Source organism: Herpailurus yagouaroundi, unplaced genomic scaffold, assembly GCF_014898765.1.
Source record: "Herpailurus yagouaroundi ecotype Mexico unplaced genomic scaffold, PumYag 191, whole genome shotgun sequence".
Lineage (NCBI taxonomy): Eukaryota > Metazoa > Chordata > Mammalia > Carnivora > Felidae > Herpailurus > Herpailurus yagouaroundi.
Window position 1 is genome coordinate 3,519,384 of NW_024412422.1, and position 17,970 is coordinate 3,537,353.

Genomic DNA, 17,970 nt, shown 5'->3' on the forward strand with positions numbered 1-17,970 from the left:
AACATACAAGATATGTATGTGGTTGGCAGTTTGTTATCGGTAAGGCTTCTAGTCAACAGGAGGTTATCGGTGGTTTTCAGACGGTCAAAAGTTATACACAGGAGCGCCTGGGTGGCTCAGTCAGTTAAGCATCTGACGTTTGGTTTCGGCTTAGGTCATGATCTCATGGTTCATGAGTTCGAGCCCCATGTCCAGCCCCACGGGGATAGCACAGAGCCTGCTTAGGATTCTCTCTCCCTCTTTCTCTGCCCACCCGCCCCCCTCATGCGCATGCTCGCTGTCTCTCTCTCTCTCTCTCTCTCTCTTCCTCCCTCCCTCTCAAAATAAATAACTTTTTTTAAAGAAAAAAGGTATATCCAGATTTTCAACTGTGTGGGTAGGTCAGCGCCCTAAAGTCTACTGTATTGTATACTTGAAAGTTGCTGAAAGAGTGGATCTTACAAGCTGTCACCATACTCGAGAAAATATAACCATGAGATGATAGATATGTTAACTAACCCTACTATGGATGCATTAACTAACCTTACTATGGTAATCATTTCACAATAAATAAGTATATCAAATCATCGCTTCATACACCTTAAACTTGGGCACTGTTATATGTCAGTCATACTTTAATAAAGCCAGAAGGAGGAGGAGGAGGAGAAGGAGGAGGCAAAGGAGAGGAAGAAGAAGAGGAAGGAAAAGGAGGAGAAGAAAGACCTAAAGACAATCCCAAAGAAAATATACAGATGGCAAATAAGCTTATGAAAAGAGGCTCAACATCGTATCCTGGTGGGAATTAAAAATTGTACACTTCGTTGGCTTTTTTTTTTAAAAAGTGTAAGTTTATTTATTTATTTTGAGAGAGAATCACACATGGGAGGGGTGGAGAGAGAGGGTGAGAGAGAATCCCAAGCAGCTTCCACACTGTCAGCACAGAGCCCAACACGGGGCTTGAACTCACAAACCGTGAGATCATAACCTGAGCCAAAACCAAGACTCAGACGCTTCACTGACTGAGCCACGAGGGGCCCCAGAGATTTTTTAAGGCAGAGACACTCTCCTGTATAATAGCGTTAATCATAGATAAACCCTAATGTAAACTACATACTTTAGGTAATAATAATATATCAATACTGATTCATCAATTATAACAAATGCACCACACGAATGGAAGATATTAATTAGAAGTGTAACTGGGGCGGGGGGGGGGAGGGAGGGGTTGAGAAAAAGAAGGTAAATAGGAACTCTGTTTATTTAACAATTTTTCCATAGGCTTATACTGCTCTTAAAAATAGTCTATGGGGGCACCTGGGTGGCTCAGTCAGCTAAGTGTCCGACTTCAGCTCAGGTCATGATCTCGGGGTTCGTGGGTTCGAGCCCCATATCGGGCTCTGTGCCGACAGCTCGGAGCCTGGAGCCTGCTTTGGGTTCTGTGTCTCCCTCTCTCTCTGCCCCTCTGCCCCTCGACCCTGTCTATCTCTCTCTCAAAAATAAATAAACATTTAAAAAATGTTTTTAAGTCTATTAATTTAAAAAAAATGAAAGGATGAGAAAAAGATATACCATGAAAACAAGAAAAAAAATGAACATAGGAAAAAAATAAGGAATACTCAGGTGCTCAGAGGGAAGCAAGAAAGCAGGGGAAAAAAGAATGAAAAGCAAGAAAGCGTGTGCCCTGAAAACCCAGTCTACACCCGTTATCGGGTATACACAGAGGTAGTTCCAGTACTGACCGACTCCACACCAGCAGGGCTGGCCTCCATTTGGCGTGGTAAGTCCTACCAAACTAAAAATGTTCCCTGGCCATCTGTCCTACTGAGAAGGCTGTGCACCAGTCACCGCTGGTCATCAAGGGGAGAGAACCTGCGAGGATGTTCTGCCCTTGGACAAATGCTTCAAACGCTTGGTTTTACGTCTGAGCAATTTTTTGGCAACAGCTGGACTTGGGTAACAGAAAGGCAGAGGGGAATCACTCCGCGTTACTTCAGCCCAGGCCACAAAGACGTGTATAATAATCCGAGACGTGCGCTGACCTCGAGATCTTTCCAATTAACTTCAATCACCCTCCATTCAGCAAACAACCCAACAGGCACTCGAGACCAAGCGGTGAGCAAGGGAACCCGGTCTGCCTTGCAAGTGAACTTCTCTCTCACATCCTGCCTTCTATGGAAGGCGCCTCTCAGACAGGAAGCTCGAGTTCAGGTCCAGCTCCTTGGGGCAGCAGACAGTAGTGATGGATGGAGGATGCACGAAGACAAGGACAATGTCTGCCTGCAGGGATGAGGAAGGAGGCTCCCAAAGGACAACTGGGACTCAGCAGATGGAAGGAATGGGGGGTGCGCAGTAATGAGCTCGTCGCGAGAAGATCTGAAGGCTGGGATGTTTGGGGAAGTGGCAGCAACGATGAAAACACAGGTAGGAGAGTAATGAGAGACGAGGCAGGCTGAAATCGGAGACACCTTGATCCACAACCCCACGAAGAAGCCTGAACTTGAACCACAGACGAGGAGGTAGGAAGCCACCGGAGGATTTCCGCAGGGGAATGACATGTTCCTGATGAACTTTTTTTTTTTTTTTAAGACTTCATTTCCAACTAAGCTCTACACCCAACGTGGGTCTCAAACTCACAACCCTGAGATCAAGAGTCTGTGCTCTACTGACTGAGCCAACCAGGCACCCCCAATGAACTTTTTCTGATCTAGAACTAATCTAAATCTTTCCCTGATCCTTTCACAGCTGGCTTTTAATTTACAGAACCAAAATATTGATGAGGATGTGACTTATACAATTTCTAACTAGTAAGACTCCATTATGCATAAATTGGACATTAGCAAAATTTAATACTCTTGCGATTTAAAGGACATGATTTAAAGAGTGAAAAAAACAAGCCACAATATAGAGAAAAATTTGAATATCACGAATCTGATAAGACACCTGTATCTAGAATAAAGAACTACTATGATTCAATTATAAAAAGACTTCAATTTTTCTTAAATCATAATCCAAGCTAGTAAAGGATTATGATAACAAGGTGACCTGTAAATAAAAAAGGAATTTCACGTTCAGACCCAAGATGATACAACATGGAATATAAAAGAAGGGATAAGTGGATTTAGGAGGAGAAAGAAGGAAGTGGCAGGAACCCTATACTATAAAAGGCATCTTTGTAAAAGAAAAAAAAAAAGACAAATGAACTGAACAATCTCCTCAAAGAAGATACAGAAATTGACATCAATCATATGAAAAGATGTCCAACATCGTTAGCCATCAGAAAAAGACAACTCAGAACCACAGTGAGGTATCACCTCACAACCACCAGAGGGTGACTTATCATCGAAAGAACAGATGAGCGTCAAGTGTTGGAGAGGATGGCGAGCAATCACAGCCCACAACGATCGATCGTCCAGGAAATGGTGCAGCCGCTTTGGAAAACAGTCTGGCAGGTGGGCGGTCAAATAGTGAAACAGTGTTACGGTGTGACCCAGTATACACTCAAGAGAAATGAAAACGCATATCCAAAATGTGCTCGCCTTCAGCAGGGCGTCCAACCGGAGCCGCCCGCCTCCCGGAGGGATGCTGACCCGCTCCTCCCGCGCCCCCTCTGGTCTCGAGGAGGGATGCAGGTGTGGCGAGAGGAAGGCTGTTCCTTGGCAGGAACCCTGAACCCTTTCCACAAAGAGCGTCACTAGCTTCGTTTAAAAGGATTAAAGAGGGGTGGCCCAGTTGGTTAAGCCTGTGACTTCAGGTCAGGTCATGATCTCGCGGTTTGGGAGTTCGAGCCCGGCGTCGGGCTCTGTGCTGACAGCTCCGAGCCTGGAGCCTGCTTCGGATTCTGTGTTTCCTTCTCTCTCTGCCCCTCTCCCACTCATGCTCTGTCTAGAAAGAAAGGAAGAAAGAAAGAAAGGTATTAAAGAAGCTGTGGGGAGCCTGAGTGGCTCAGTAGGTTGAGCACCCAACTCTTGTATGATCTCACAGTTGTGAGTTCAAGACCCACATCTGGCTCTGTCCTGACAGCATGGGGCCTACTTGGGATTCTCTCTCTGCCTCTCCCCCCCTCCTCCTCAAAACAAATAAATAAATAAACTTAAAAAAAAATAAAAGTATTAAAGAAGCTGAAGTGCTTAGACACTGGGGGATGCACTAAAACTGTTGGCTATTGTAATGTTTCTTATCCCTAATTAATTAAACATTGGCATTGATGGCCAGGGGTTCTGAGCGGCTTAGGGGAAAAGTCGGGGTAAATAAAAGTGCTTTGAGATTGAACTGGGCACCCAGCTGGCTTACTCTTATGGATCAAATGATTACTAACATTAATGTATTGCTTATTAATGTAATGCCAGGCACTATGCTGAGTGCTTTATATGCATAATCACCTGAAATTCTCTCCACTCAGTGAATTCTTCCTTTAGAAGTAGTAAGTAAGAAGAAAATAATAGTGGACTCGAACCCCTTAGAGTAATCTGAGTTGGCAGATTGAATAATAGAAGAGGACAAAGTTCAGGGAATATTAAAATTAATCCCACGTTTGTAAATCTTGATTCTCATTGCACTGTACTGCCTCTTGCTGGAAAACTAGGGGGCTGGAAAAGTAGTAAATGGTTGATCCTGCTACAGATGGGATGCCTTATTTTTTTTTTAATTTTTTTTTAATGTTTATTTATTTTTGAGACAGAGAGAGACAGAGCATGAATGGGGGAGGGGCAGAGAGAGAGGGAGACACAGAATCAGAAGCAGGCTCCAGGCTCTGAGCCATCAGCCCAGAGCCCGATGCGGGGCTCGAACTCACCAACCGTGAGATCGTGACCTGAGCTGAAGTCGGATGCTCAACCGACTGAGCCACCCAGGCGCCCCCTTATTTTTTTAAATTAAAATGTGTAAGAATGGAAAAATACTTTCCCTGGACAAGAGGGAATAAGAATGGGAAAAAAAAAGAAAAAGAAAAAGAAAAAAGATCCACAGTACCGTGGACACATCAGACCCTGTGTTGCCGACTCTGGGCCTGGCACTTTGCATGCTTTTCTCCCTCCCACAAAACCTGGAGTCAGCTTCTCCTGGTCCCTCACCACACCTTAGCATCCGTATTTCCCAAACCCAGTCTCCTCCTCCTAGCCATGGCTTCCCCAGACGTGCCCCATACCTACGATCTCAATGAATGGCCAAATCTTATCCTTGCCATTAACAAAAAAAAGAGAAGAAAAATCCTCCTGGCATTTTGTTGGCATTTTGTGGAAGGAGTTTGGATGAGGGCGGCTGTGAATTCATAACACCGACCCCGGCAAGTTTTTGCACACCCTGGGGATAAGGGAGAGGTTGGTCTGGATGTGAGGAACAAAACGGCAAATGAAGGGTGTGTTTACCTTGGCTCTTAGAAAAGAAAGAGCTCAGTTCATCCTGGGCCTGGCCCTGAGTAGGGAAAGGATTAATAGAGGCAGGGAGAGAGAAAGGACCCTCAAGAAGGCAGCAGCTGCTTGGCGGGGGGCAGGGAAGGCCAGCACACTGGGAAACGCTCAAACTGAGAGTCAGTGAGTGATCTCCAGAGGGCGCTCGGCCCCACACTCAGCCCTTTTTTTCCTGATCTTGTAAAAACAGAAAGAAAATTACAGCTGAGCAGATTCACTTTCGGTTTCCAAACCCAGTGAGCGAGGCCTGGGAAAGAACCGCCTCTGGGGCCGAGGCCACCCGAGGAGGAGAGGAGGAATGGAATGTGTTCTCCCCGTCCTTTAGCCTTCCGGAGAAAGGCTAGACCCCTTACAGGGCAAGGCAGAAGCCCAGAGAATTTACCCCAAGGGGCAGCCTGGTCCTGTAGAGATGGAGCTCTTCCAGAACCTGTATGAGACCCCCGCAGACATGCTGTCCGCCTTTGTGGAGCGGAGCCTTCAGCCCGAGGGGGAATGGAAGGAGGAAGTGAAGGATGCCTGGCAGAGGATCGAACGTTTCTTCAGGGATCGATGCTTCCATGATGAGCTGGTTCTAGACCAGGAAGTCAGGGTGTTAAAGGTGGTGAAGGTGAGCCAGGGGGAACTTGAGTGGGGGACTTGAATCCCAAGCCCTGTGCTTGGAAATCATGTGACCTTGCGGGAGAAGTTATTTCATCTCTGGAAGCCTCATTACCCCCACCCCCCACCCCGTCTTTAACCTAGATTTGTTATAAGGAATAAATGAGTTAAAGTGTGGGTGTAGCAGGATTCTCACAGAGAGAGTCGTGACACCCAGGCTTTTCTTTACAGGAAGCCACTTTATTCGTGCTGTCACTGATCAGTTGGGTTCGTACTGGAAGAAGTGAGCCCCCAATGCCACGTGGCGTAGTTTTTCATATATTTTTTTACTTCTTTGTCTCCCATATATGGTAACACACAAACGTGTAGTCTGGTTGAGTGGTTTCATGTTACAAGGTTGTGAGGGATGTTGTCATATATGCCTATAGCCAGGTTACCTTGAGGTGTTTTTTTCCCCGTAGGGAGGGGACCCTACCGCGTGGACAAGTGCTTTTAAACAGGAAATCATCCTATAAATCTGAAGGATGGTAAGGGATGATGATGATTATTTGAGATCAAGCTGGTTGCCAGGGCGGCAGGAAAAATATGGCTAAGCTTGCTGTCTCTCTCAAAATAAATAAATATTAAAAAAAAAAATCTACCTAGCAATTAGGAGTACTTAATGGATTAACCGGACTGACCATGTAATTCAACACTCCCTTATATCATGGTTTTTCCTGGAAAGTACTAAGTTGTAATACAACTTTTAACATACCACCCTAAGTCAAAAGTGCCTTGACCATCAATCAGGCTAGGTTTTGCTAATTTCGCTAGATGAAAGATATCTATGAACCTAAAAAATAATAATAAAGTAGCCAATTACCTTACCAGCAAAATAAGTTTATTCAGGAAAAACAAAGAATGGCAACTCAACACAGGCCAGCTATGCAAAACCATAATAAGCAAGTCCCACCCCAAAGTAGATGAGGAACTTACCGGAAGGAAGAGGAAGGTGGGAGGGATTGTTCTGAAGGAAAAGCTGGTCAGAGTAATGAGACTTTCTCATTGGCTGAGTTGCAGGGGTAGTCGGTTCCTTGCAGAAAATGCAACATGCATCTTTTGGGGGGGGGGCGAGGCACTGCAATTGATGTGTCTGTTTACAATTCTGTTGGGGTCTGTAATTGACAATTCCTGCAATTGATATTGAGTGGTCCCGCTCCTCCTGTTGGCCTCCCCCCTCTGGCCTCAGACCCCATTTTGTGAGGTTTCCCTTAATTTTCATATATCTAAAATTTACTTAAGTAAATCAGGCTTTGCCTTGGAGGTGGTATGGCTGCCAAAAGAAGGACCCGCGGCTTTAAGGAATTTTTTTTTTTTTAAGAATCTTTAAATAAAGGGTGGAAACCAAAGAGTCAGGGGTGTCACCAGCATAGCATGAGCTTCCAAAATGGAAATCAAGAATTACAAACTCTAGTTAAAAAGATACAAACTTTGCACCGGGCTCTGCCTGTTCCACATAGCTGAACTTCCTGGAGGGACTGTAATGTATGCTTTCAGGACAGAAAACCGAAAAAAAAAAAGAAAAAAAAAAAAAAGAACCAGAAATGGGACACATATTCTCTGAAGGGTGGGATTGAAAGTGTTCAAGTATTTTAACATATGTCGCAAAAAGAGCTCTTTCATGAATTTGAAAGTGCTGTGTTTCCATTGGAGATGCACGTTGCATTTTCTACACGCCATTTATGTTACTTCGAATACCCCTGCCCTGAAGTTCCCATCCTCACTTTTAGGGCTATGTGTCAAGTGGAGACTATTTGAAGAAGAAGAAGAAAAAAATCACTTTCCCTTTCCCTCTTGTTCTCTCAATGATCTTTATTTCCAGAAGTTTCAATATTCCTGGAATGACTATGTCCCAAGTATTTTGAGCTGTATCAGAAATGCCTAGAACGAATGTTTACGGAGTTAAACTCCCTGTTTGGATAAACACTGGTAAACCAGCAGCTGCAAAAAGGACACACGTTGGTAACGAATGTTTCTGTTTCTATGTGAGGAGGAAGGAAGAGGTTACATTGCACCAATTCAACACTTCCTTCTGGACCTTGTTAAGCACTAGACTTCTAAGTTGCATCTAGTTTTCCTGATTCCGTCTATCTATATGGTGGGGAGAGTACTGTGACTTTCTTGAGTTAAATGTACCGATACCATTGGATTTCCTACCATGAGTGATCTAGAGAGTCTTCTGGGACCAGCAGTAACTTTTGCAAAGATACCCCCTGCAGTGCTTGATCACGGCCATCCTTTGACATCTATATTCTTCCTTGTACTATTCTGTTTCCTCAGGTCAAGGAACCCAGTGCCAAAATCAAGGCTACATGGGAACCTGAGATCAAAATTACCTCACAATTTAAAAAAATTTTTTTTCACATTTATTTATTTTTGAGACAGAGCTTGCACAGGGGAGGGGCAGAGAAAGGGAGACAGAATCTGAAGCAGGCTCCAGGCTCTGAGCTGTCAGCATAGAGCCCGACGTGGGGCTTGAACTCAAGAACTCTGAGATCATGACCTGAGCTGAAGTCGGCCACTTAACCATCTGAGCCACCCAGGCGCCCCAGCCTCATATGATTTAAAAAAAAAAAAAAAAAAAAATTTTTTTTTTTTTTTTAAGATTTATTTATTTTTGGTAGAGAGAGACAGAGCACAAGTGGGGGAGGGGCAGAGAGAGAAGGAGGCATGGAATCAGAAGCAGCCTCCAGGCTCGGAGCTGTCAACACAGAGCCGGACAAGGGGCTCGAACTCACTGGCTCAAACTCACAAACCGTGAGATCATGACCTGAGCCTAAGTCAGATGCTTAACCGACTGAGCCACCCAGGCGCCCCTCATGATTTTTTTTTAACGTTTTTTTTTGAGAGAAAGAGAGAGAGACAGAGCGTGAGCAGGAGAAGGGCAGAGAGTGAGAGAGGGAGACACAGAATCTGAAGCAGGCTCCAAGCTGTCAGCACAGAGCCTGATGTGGGGCTCGAACCCACGAACCGCGAGATCATGACCTGAGCTGAGGTCGGACGCTTAACCGACTGAGCCACCCAGACGCCCCGTGATTTTTAAAAATTATACAAGTAATTTCTGGCACCAACCCAGATGAAGTAAGTCTCTTACAAACTCTCACACAAATTATAGCTAAAACTCTGGGCAGACATCAAAAAACAAGTGTTTAAGAACTCTGAAAAGTAAACAACATTAGGCAGATTTGGGACCGAAGTCAAAACTCAAATAACAACCTATAACAAAGGTGGTTATAGTGGAGCAAACTAGCAGTACATGGAACAACATGGATGGATGTCAAAAGCACTGTGCTCAGTGAAAACAAAAAGCCGGCTTCTAAAAAGTCCCATACGGTACAATTGCCTTTGTGTCCTTCTTGAAATGACAGCATTATGGAAATGGAAAACAAATTAGTGGTTTCTAGGGTTTAGAGATGGGGGGGCAGGTGGTTAGGTCTCTAAAAGAGCAGAAGGAGGAAATACAATGAGATAGTTCTGTATCCTGATTTCAGTGGTGATTGTAGGAATCTACGCATGCATAAAATGTCTTAGAACTACATGCCTTGCATCGATGTTGATTTCCTGGCTATATTTAGATAAGGTGTGATCATTGGGAGGAAACTGCAGATTGGGAGGAAACTGCAGACCTGTCTAAACTATTTTCCTGCATACCTGTAGTTATTTCAAAATAAAAATCAATTGTGCGGGGGAGAAGGGCCAGCCCCCTTCCCTGCCTACTGAAAGAGACCCCCAGGTCCCCCTTCCTCAGAGGACATGTTCATTTCAGCGCTGTTTACCCAGCCAAGGAGCAGAGACAGCCCTTCAGACGTAGCAACAACCCCCGGAATTTGGGAGTCTTTGTTTTTCTTTTAATGTTTATGTATTTATTTTTGAGAGAGGGATAGAGGGTGAGTAGAGGAGGAGCAGAGAGGCCGACAGAATCCCAAGCAGGCTCCACGCGTTCAGGACAGAGCTCGACGTGTGGCTCAAACCCACAAACCGTGAGATCATGACCTGAGCCGAAACCAAGAGTCAGACGCTTAACCGACTGAGCCACCCAAGCTCCCCGAAATTTGAGTCTTTAAAAATAACATTCCCCAGGACAGGGGAACAAATAAATAAACTTTATTTAAATATATATATATATTTATACATAAGTGTGTGTGTGTATATATATATATATATATATAGAAACTTAACAACATATATAACATTCCATAGGACAGTGGCTGCCTTTCCACACTTTGGCAGAAGAGGACACATTATCTCCTTCCCTTGTTGAGGTTTCTTTTGACCAAATATTAAGAACATGTAGTTTTCTAGTTCATTCCCCGCAACTGCATCGGCACTAAGTAGGGGGAAAGGACAAGGCAAGAGGAAGATCATTTGCAGGTCCCCCTCCAGTAGGGGGACCCCACCTCACTTTGTACCGGGATTTCGATGCTTGTCCATGACATCCGAATTCCTTTTCCCTGCTTCTTTCTTTTCCAGGAAAGATTTACTTAAAAAACAAATTTTTTTAATGTTTATTTAATTTTGAGAGAGACAGACTGACAAACAGAGCGTGAGTGGGGGAGAGGCAGAATCTGAAGCGGGCTTCAGGCTCTGAGCTGTCAGTACAGAGTCTGACGCAGGGCTCGAACTAACAAACGGCGACATCGTGAGGCGCCCCCAGAAGGAGAGATTTGCGATGCATCTTTCAAGGCTACTGCTGTGCCTTGTTCTATGAACACATATGTTACCTACACACTGGAATTTCCAGCATCCCTGCATACCCACACATCCGCACACACAAAGTCCAAAAAATGTACTTGTGCATACGCACACAAAACATATGTACAAAATACGTACGTACAAGTATGGTTGCCTAGGCCAGAGCTGTCCAATAGAACTTTCCCAGTGATGGAAATGTTCTACACATGTGCCCCCCAATGTAATCATCACTCTCTGTGGGCGACTGTTGAGCACTTGAAGTGAGGCTGGTGTGACTATGAAACTGAATTTATAAATTTCATTTCATTTAAATTTAAGTAGCCACAGGGGCACCCGGGTGGCTCAGTTGGTTGAGCGTCTGACTTTGGCTCAGGTCATGATCTCACAGTTGGTGGGTTTGAGCCCCACATCGTCGGGCTCTGTGCTGACAGCTCAGAGCCTGGAGCCTGCTTCGGATTCTGTGTCTCCCTCTCTCTCTCTGCCCCTCCCCCACTCATACTCTGTCTCTCAAAAATAAACATACATTAAATTTAAGTAGCCACATGTGGCTCTTGGCTACCATGTTGGACGGCACGCAGTTAGGCATCGAACATCTCTGGAATGAGCTAGAAGAAGCTGGTAACTGTGGGGGCCTCTGCAGAAGGAGCTTAGGGCCTGAGGTACAGGAGGGTTTTACATTTCCTTTATATTCTTTGAACTGTTTATCATGTACTTAATTTTTCTAAATGTATGAAAAGACGTGGTCGGCAAAGGCCACCATGTACGGAGGAAACCAGGAGCTCCTTTTGGTACCCGTGTAAACAGCCTAACATGAGGCCCCTGGCTTCACCCCAGCCTCAAAGCTTCAGTCCCCAGGGGAGGTGAAGCTCCAACATTACTGTCCTCCCCAGGGTGGATCCTCCGGGAAGGGAACGACGCTGAACTACAGCTCCGACGTGGACTTGGTCTTGTTCCTGAGCTGCTTCCCCAGCTTCCAAGACCAGGCAGAACACCGTGCATCTGTCATCAGTTTCATCGAGAAGAGACTGACTCAGTATGGCAAGAGCCTGGCCTACAGCATCACCATGGTCCCGCAGAGAGAGACGACCAGGGTCCCCCGCTCCCTGTCCTTCCACGTCCAGGCCAGGAAGAACAGTGAAGCCATTGGAGTGGACGTGCTCCCAGCCTATGACGCTCTAAGTAAAGACAACAGTGGGGCGGGGCCAGAGAAACTAGGCAGGGGCCCTCCACCAACCTGGCCTTGGGGGAGGTTTGGGAAAGTGGAAGCAGAGTGGGGAGAGTGGAGTTTGCCTTTTTTTCCCTGAAGGTCTGGGACTGGAGCTATACCTTGAAGATTAATTCCTTCCATAAACTCATGTGTTTCCATGTCCCGCTGCCGGGGAGCTAGGGAACTTCTGGATTCCCACCCAACCCAGGGAGGAGACTCTTCTCTGACCTTCTGGGAAACACCAGGGCAAGTAGGCACTTCAGGGTCTTTGGAGTTAGCTTGGAATCTTTTTCTTCATGTTTCTTTATTTTTGACAGAGAGAGCATGAGCAGGGGAGGGGCAGAGGGGGGGGGGACAGAAGATCCCAAGAGGGCTCTGCACTGATAGCAGAAGCCCGACACAGGGTTCGAACTCACGAACCATGAGATCATGACCTGAGCCAAAGCCGGTCTCTCAACCAACCGAGCCACCCAGGCGCCCCTAGGTCGGAATCATTCTTAAAGACAGGGCTCTTGGGGCATCTGGGTGGCTCAGTGGGTTAAGCGGCCAACTCTTGATTTTGGCTCAGGTCATGATCTCACGGTTTGTGAGATCGAGCCCCAAGTCAGACTGTGTGCTGACAGTGTGGAGCCTGCTTGGGATTCTCTCTCTACCTCTCTCTCTGTCCACACACTCGCAAGTGTGTGCTCTCCCTCTCTCAAAATAAATAAATAAACTTAAAAAAACAAACAAACCAGGGCTCTTAGTGTCTTCAAATTTTGGCACTGAGACTTACTAACTATACGACCTTGAGCAATCTATCTAACACCTCCAAGACTCAATATACCAGCCTGCCAAATGGCATAATGTCAGGTTGAACCATAGGAAATTGGCCGCATTTGACCACGCTTGAGCCTCAAAAAGGGCACTCCCTATGGGTCCGCTTAATTTTACCTGCTGCATGGAGCTGTTCTAAGGATTCCGTGAGCTTAACCCAGTGTCTGACTCATGCTAAGTCTTTGGTCAATGGGAGTTCTTTAAAATCTATGTGACTTTTGAGGGGGCCACCAAACCCTCTAAGCTTCCATTGGAAAATGGGAAACGTAATGCTGTTCGTGCAGGAGACAATTCATGTCCACTGGATACCTCGTGGTTTTATTTCCCATCTTCCTCTCCTCAAAGAGTGGATTTTCTCACACAGGTTCTTTTGTCTCCCAGGAAATTTTTGCCCGGACTCGAAACCATCTCCGGAAATCTATGAAGATTTGATAACCAGTGGCGGCCACCCTGGGGAGTTCTCGCCAAGCTTCACAGAGTTGCAGAGGCACTTTGTGAAAAGTCGCCCTGTCAAGCTGAAGAACCTTCTGCGGCTGATGAAACATTGGTACCTGCAGGTGTGGGGCTGGGCTCCCGGGCTGGGAGGTGTAGGGACAACAAGGAGGGCAGGTACACGCTAACATTTTTTTTTTTTTTTAAGAGGAAAAAATGGAAACAAGCCATCTCAGAATAGAGCGAAATAGGGACGCCTGGGTGACTCGGTCGATTAAGCGTCCGACTTCGCCTCAGGTCACCGTCTTGTAGTTCGTGAGTTCGAGCCCCACATTGGGCTCTGTGCCCGCAGCTCAGAGCCTGGAGCCTGCCTCGGATTCTGTGTCTCCCTCTCTCTCTGCCCCTCCCCGCCTCTGTCTCGCAAAAAAACAAATAAATACTTTAAAAATTTTTTTTAAAAAAAGAATAGAGCTAAATAGTGTAGGCAGGTGATGTAATTGGAAACTGAATTGTAGGGAGTTGGACAGCATTTTGCATTATGGTGGCTGTTCTTTGTTGTTGCTCTTTTCTGTTAACTTTTTTTTTTTTTTTTTTTTTTTACATCCAAGTTAGTTAGCATATAGTGCAACAATGATTCCAGGAGTAGATTCCTTAGTGCCCCTTACCCATTTAGCCCATCCCCCCTCCCCCAATCCCTCCCATAACCCTCTGTTTGTTCTCCATATTTAAGAGTCTCTTCTGTTTTGTCCCCTTCCCTGTTTTTAGATTATTTTTGTTTCCCTTCCCTTATGTTCATCTGTTTTGTCTCTTAAAGTCCTCATATGAGTGAAGTCATATGATTTTAGTCTTTGTCTGACTAATTTCACTGAGCATCATACCCTCCACTTCCATCCACGTAGTTGCAAATGGCAAGATTTCATTCTTTTTGATTGCCGACTAATACCCCATCGTACATATATACCGCATCTTCTTTATCCACTCATCCATCGATGGACATTTGGGCTCTTTCCATACTTTGGCTATTGTTGATAGTGCTGCTAGAAACATTGGGGTGCACGTGCTCCTTCAAAACAGCACACCTGTATCCCTTGGATAAATACCTAGTAGTGCAATTGCTGGGTCGTAGAGTTGTTCTATTTTTCATTTTTTGAGGAACCTCCATACTGTTTTCCAGAGTGGCTGCACCAGTTTGCATTCCCACCAACAATGCAAAAGAGATCCTCTTTCTCCGCATCCTCGCCAACATCTGTTGTTGCCTGAGTTGTTAATGTTCGCCATTCTGACAGGTGTCAGGTGGTATCTCATTGGGGTTTTGATTTGTATTTCCCTGGTGATGAGTGATGTTGAGCATCTTTTCATGTGTCGGTTGGCCATCTGGATGTCTTCTTTGGAGAAGTGTCTATTCATGTCTTTTGCCCATTTCTTCACTGGGTTATTTGTTTTTTTGGGTGTTGAGTTTGATAAGTTCTTTATCTGATATGTCGTTTGCAATTATCTTCTCCCGTTCCGTCAGTTGCCTTTTAGTTTTGCTGATTGTTGCCTTCTCTGTGCAGATATTCTCTTAACTTCTAACGCACCGTGCCTTGGTCACAGCCTCTTGGTTTCTCAAGGACAGTTAAATGGTTCCTGACATGCACAAATGTGATTTTCCACAGGCTTCAGACCTCAGGCATTTCATACAACAGTAAGAAGAAAGCTACCACGTATCAACCTTTTTTTTTTTTTAATTTTTTTTTAACGTTTATTCATTTTTTGAGAGACAGAGAGAGACAGAGTGCGTGCAGGGGAGGGGCGGAGAGAGAGGGAGACACAGAATCCGAAGCACGCTCCAGGCTCTGAGCTGTCAGCACAGAGCCCGACGCGGGGCTCAAACCCACAAACCGTGAGATCATGACCTGAGCCAAAGTCAGACGCTTCACTGACTGAGCCACCTAGGCGCCCCGCTGTGTATCAACCATTAATTGTCTGCCGTGGTCTATGCTGAGTGCTCTGCATATTTTTTTCTCAGTCTTTCCAACAGCACTGTAATGTATGTATTTTTCATCAGCCCCATTTCGGGGATGAAAAAGCCAAGGCTCAAGGGCTAAAGTTGGGCTGAGATTTGAACACAAAGGTGCCTGCCTGTGTGCTCTTAATCAACAATGCCACCTGGCTTTTTACAATAATAATTTATTTCATGGGGTTCCTGGGTGGCTCAGTCGGTTAAGCGTCCAGCTCTTGATCTCTGCTCAGGTCATGATCTCATGGTTCATGGGTTTGAGCCTCGCATCAGGCTCTGCACTGGCAGTGTAGGGGGTGCTTAGGATTCTCTCTCCCTCTCTCTCTGCTCTTCCCCCGCTCTCTCACTCTCTCCCTCTTTCAAAATAAATTAAAAACATTTAAAATAATAATAATAATAATTTTTTTCGTAATCATAATTTTCATAATAACAATTATTTTTTCTGATTATTTGTATGTTACATTGGGCTCATGAAAAATTCAAGTGATGAAAAAAAAAGCATAAGAGAGAAGGCAAAATTTACATGAAATGCGGGGTGCTTGGGTGGCTCACATGGTTGAGTGTCCGACCTCGGCTCAGGTCATGGTCTCACAGTTCCTGGGTTTGAGCCCCACATCGGGCTCTGTGCTGTCAGCTCAAAGCCTTGAGCCTGCTTCAGATTCTGTGTGTTTCTCTTTGCCCCTCCCCCACTCATGCTCTGTCTCTGTCTCAAAAATATATAAACATTAAAAAATAATCTGTTAAATTTACATGAGATGCGTGAGATGATACTAATAACATTTTTGGAGACTGCCTTACGCCCTTTTTGTATCTGTGTTCACACAGCTCATGCCTGGAGCTTACTTAAGTGGAATCCTATCACGTGTACTCTTTCTATGGTACACTCTTTACAAAAACGCATTTGCTGGGGCGCCTGGGTGGCTCAGTCGGTTAAGCGTCCGACTTCAGCTCAGGTCATGATCTCGCGGTCCGTGAGTTCGAGCCCCGCGTCGGGCTCTGGGCTGATGGCTCAGAGCCTGGAGCCTGCTTCCGATTCTGTGTCTCCCTCTCTCTCTCTTCTCCTCCCCCATTCATTCTCTGTCTCTCTCTGTCTCAAAAATTAATAAACTTAAAAAAAAAAAAACAACGCATTTGCTTACGGACCTTTGGAGTTGAACTTTGGGGACTTAACCTGTTCATGTATTTTGCATCTTCTCCCATGGGGACATTTTCTTATCAATGGAAAGACCTTTTTGTAAATATTTACCACCATTTCTCATGTGTTGCAAATATTTTTACCAATCGACCGCTCCTCTATGGACCTTAGTTATCGTATCTTTGACAATACAATTGTTTCTAATTTTTAAACTACACAAACAGGGCTGACTTTTCTGGGTTGTAGTTTTTCTATCTTGCTGGCAGTGTGTAGGTGGTCTTTTAATTTTCTTCTAATATGTCTCATATACATTTTTACTCCATTTGCAATCTGTTTTGGTATTTGGTGTGACAGTGGGATCATCTTTATTTTCTTCCAAATTGGCTGACAAGTCGCGCCAGCATCATTTGTTGGATTATGCATTTTTTTCCCATTGTTCATCACCCTTACCGGTTGTTAAATTTCTGTATCCACTGGGCACTCTGTTCTGTTACACTTGGCTACGGTTTATACTGACACCAAAAACACACCATTTGGGGGACAACTGCTTTCTAAGTCATATCTGAGAAAACAAATACCAACCTCTCTGTTTTTCTTTTTCATAATTTTCTTGGGTCTCCTAAGCATTTATTCCCGAATTTGAATCTTAAGATCATTTTTCTCCCACTAAAAAACACCAGTGGGATGCTAATTGTAATTACAATAAATTTCTAAATTAATTTTTGAGGCACTGAAAATTTCCCATGATTACACCTTCTCCATCTTTCAGTCTGTGTTTTCAGTGTGTCGATGTGTTTTTGTTTTTAATTAGCTTCCATATACACTATATTATATTGCCTCCCCCATTCCGACTCACTGGCCCAGAAGGTCCATGAGAGGCCTCGGTTCCCTCTTTCGTTGAAATTTTGATGGCCCCAGGACATAATCCATCTAGAGCCCAAGCTGCTGGGCTCGTTTCAGATTTCATGGATGTGCTACATAATCCAGATGTAAAATGGAGTTGACAAAATAGTTATTTTATTTCTTTATTTTTGTGCAAGCTCTATACCCAACATGGGGCTTGAACTCACCACCCTAAGATCAAGAGTCAATGTTCCACTGGCTGACCCAGCCAGGCACCCCTGAAGTTGACAGAATACTACTGGGACCTGGGAACAGAACTGGAAACTCCCAGTTGCCAGGGTAGCAATCTCAAAACCATTCTCTCTCTCTCCCTCCCTCCCTCCCTCTCTCTTTCCCTCTCCCCACCCCTCAACCCTGCAGTACTTGAAACCTAAATATCGAAACAAAGCATTGCCCGCAAAATACGCGCTGGAGCTACTGACCATCTACGCCTGGGAAATAGGTACAGATGAAAGTGAGAACTTCAACCTGGATGAAGGGTTTAGAGCCGTGATGGAACTCCTCATAGATTATGAAGACATCTGCGTCTATTGGACCAAGTACTATGATTTCCAAAATGAGACTGTCAGAATCTACATCAAACAACAGTTGAAGGAATGCAGGTGAGTATTACTTTCAGCTGCAAGGAATAGAAAGCCCAACTCATGCGAGTTTCAAAATGAGGGGAACTTACTGGCTTTTGTAACTGAGAAGTCCAAAGATGAATGAAGCTTCAGGTGTGATGTGATCCAGATGTTCACTATGTCCTCAGGGTCCCATTCTGTGA

The 17,970-nt window shown here is 44.9% G+C and overlaps 1 protein-coding gene across 1 annotated transcript in view; it reads left to right on the forward strand.

Moving 5' to 3' along the window:
- Nucleotides 1–5,594: 5,594 nt before the first annotated feature.
- LOC121010211 (2'-5'-oligoadenylate synthase-like protein 2) overlaps nucleotides 5,595–17,970 on the forward strand; it is a 15,064-nt gene continuing 2,688 nt past the window's right edge. The window contains exons 1-4 of the mRNA XM_040443675.1: nucleotides 5,595–5,991; nucleotides 11,603–11,891; nucleotides 13,117–13,292; nucleotides 17,565–17,806. Coding sequence (XP_040299609.1) covers nucleotides 5,794–5,991; nucleotides 11,603–11,891; nucleotides 13,117–13,292; nucleotides 17,565–17,806 — 905 coding nt within the window. The 5' untranslated portion in view covers nucleotides 5,595–5,793. The remainder of the gene's footprint in view (nucleotides 5,992–11,602; nucleotides 11,892–13,116; nucleotides 13,293–17,564; nucleotides 17,807–17,970) is intronic.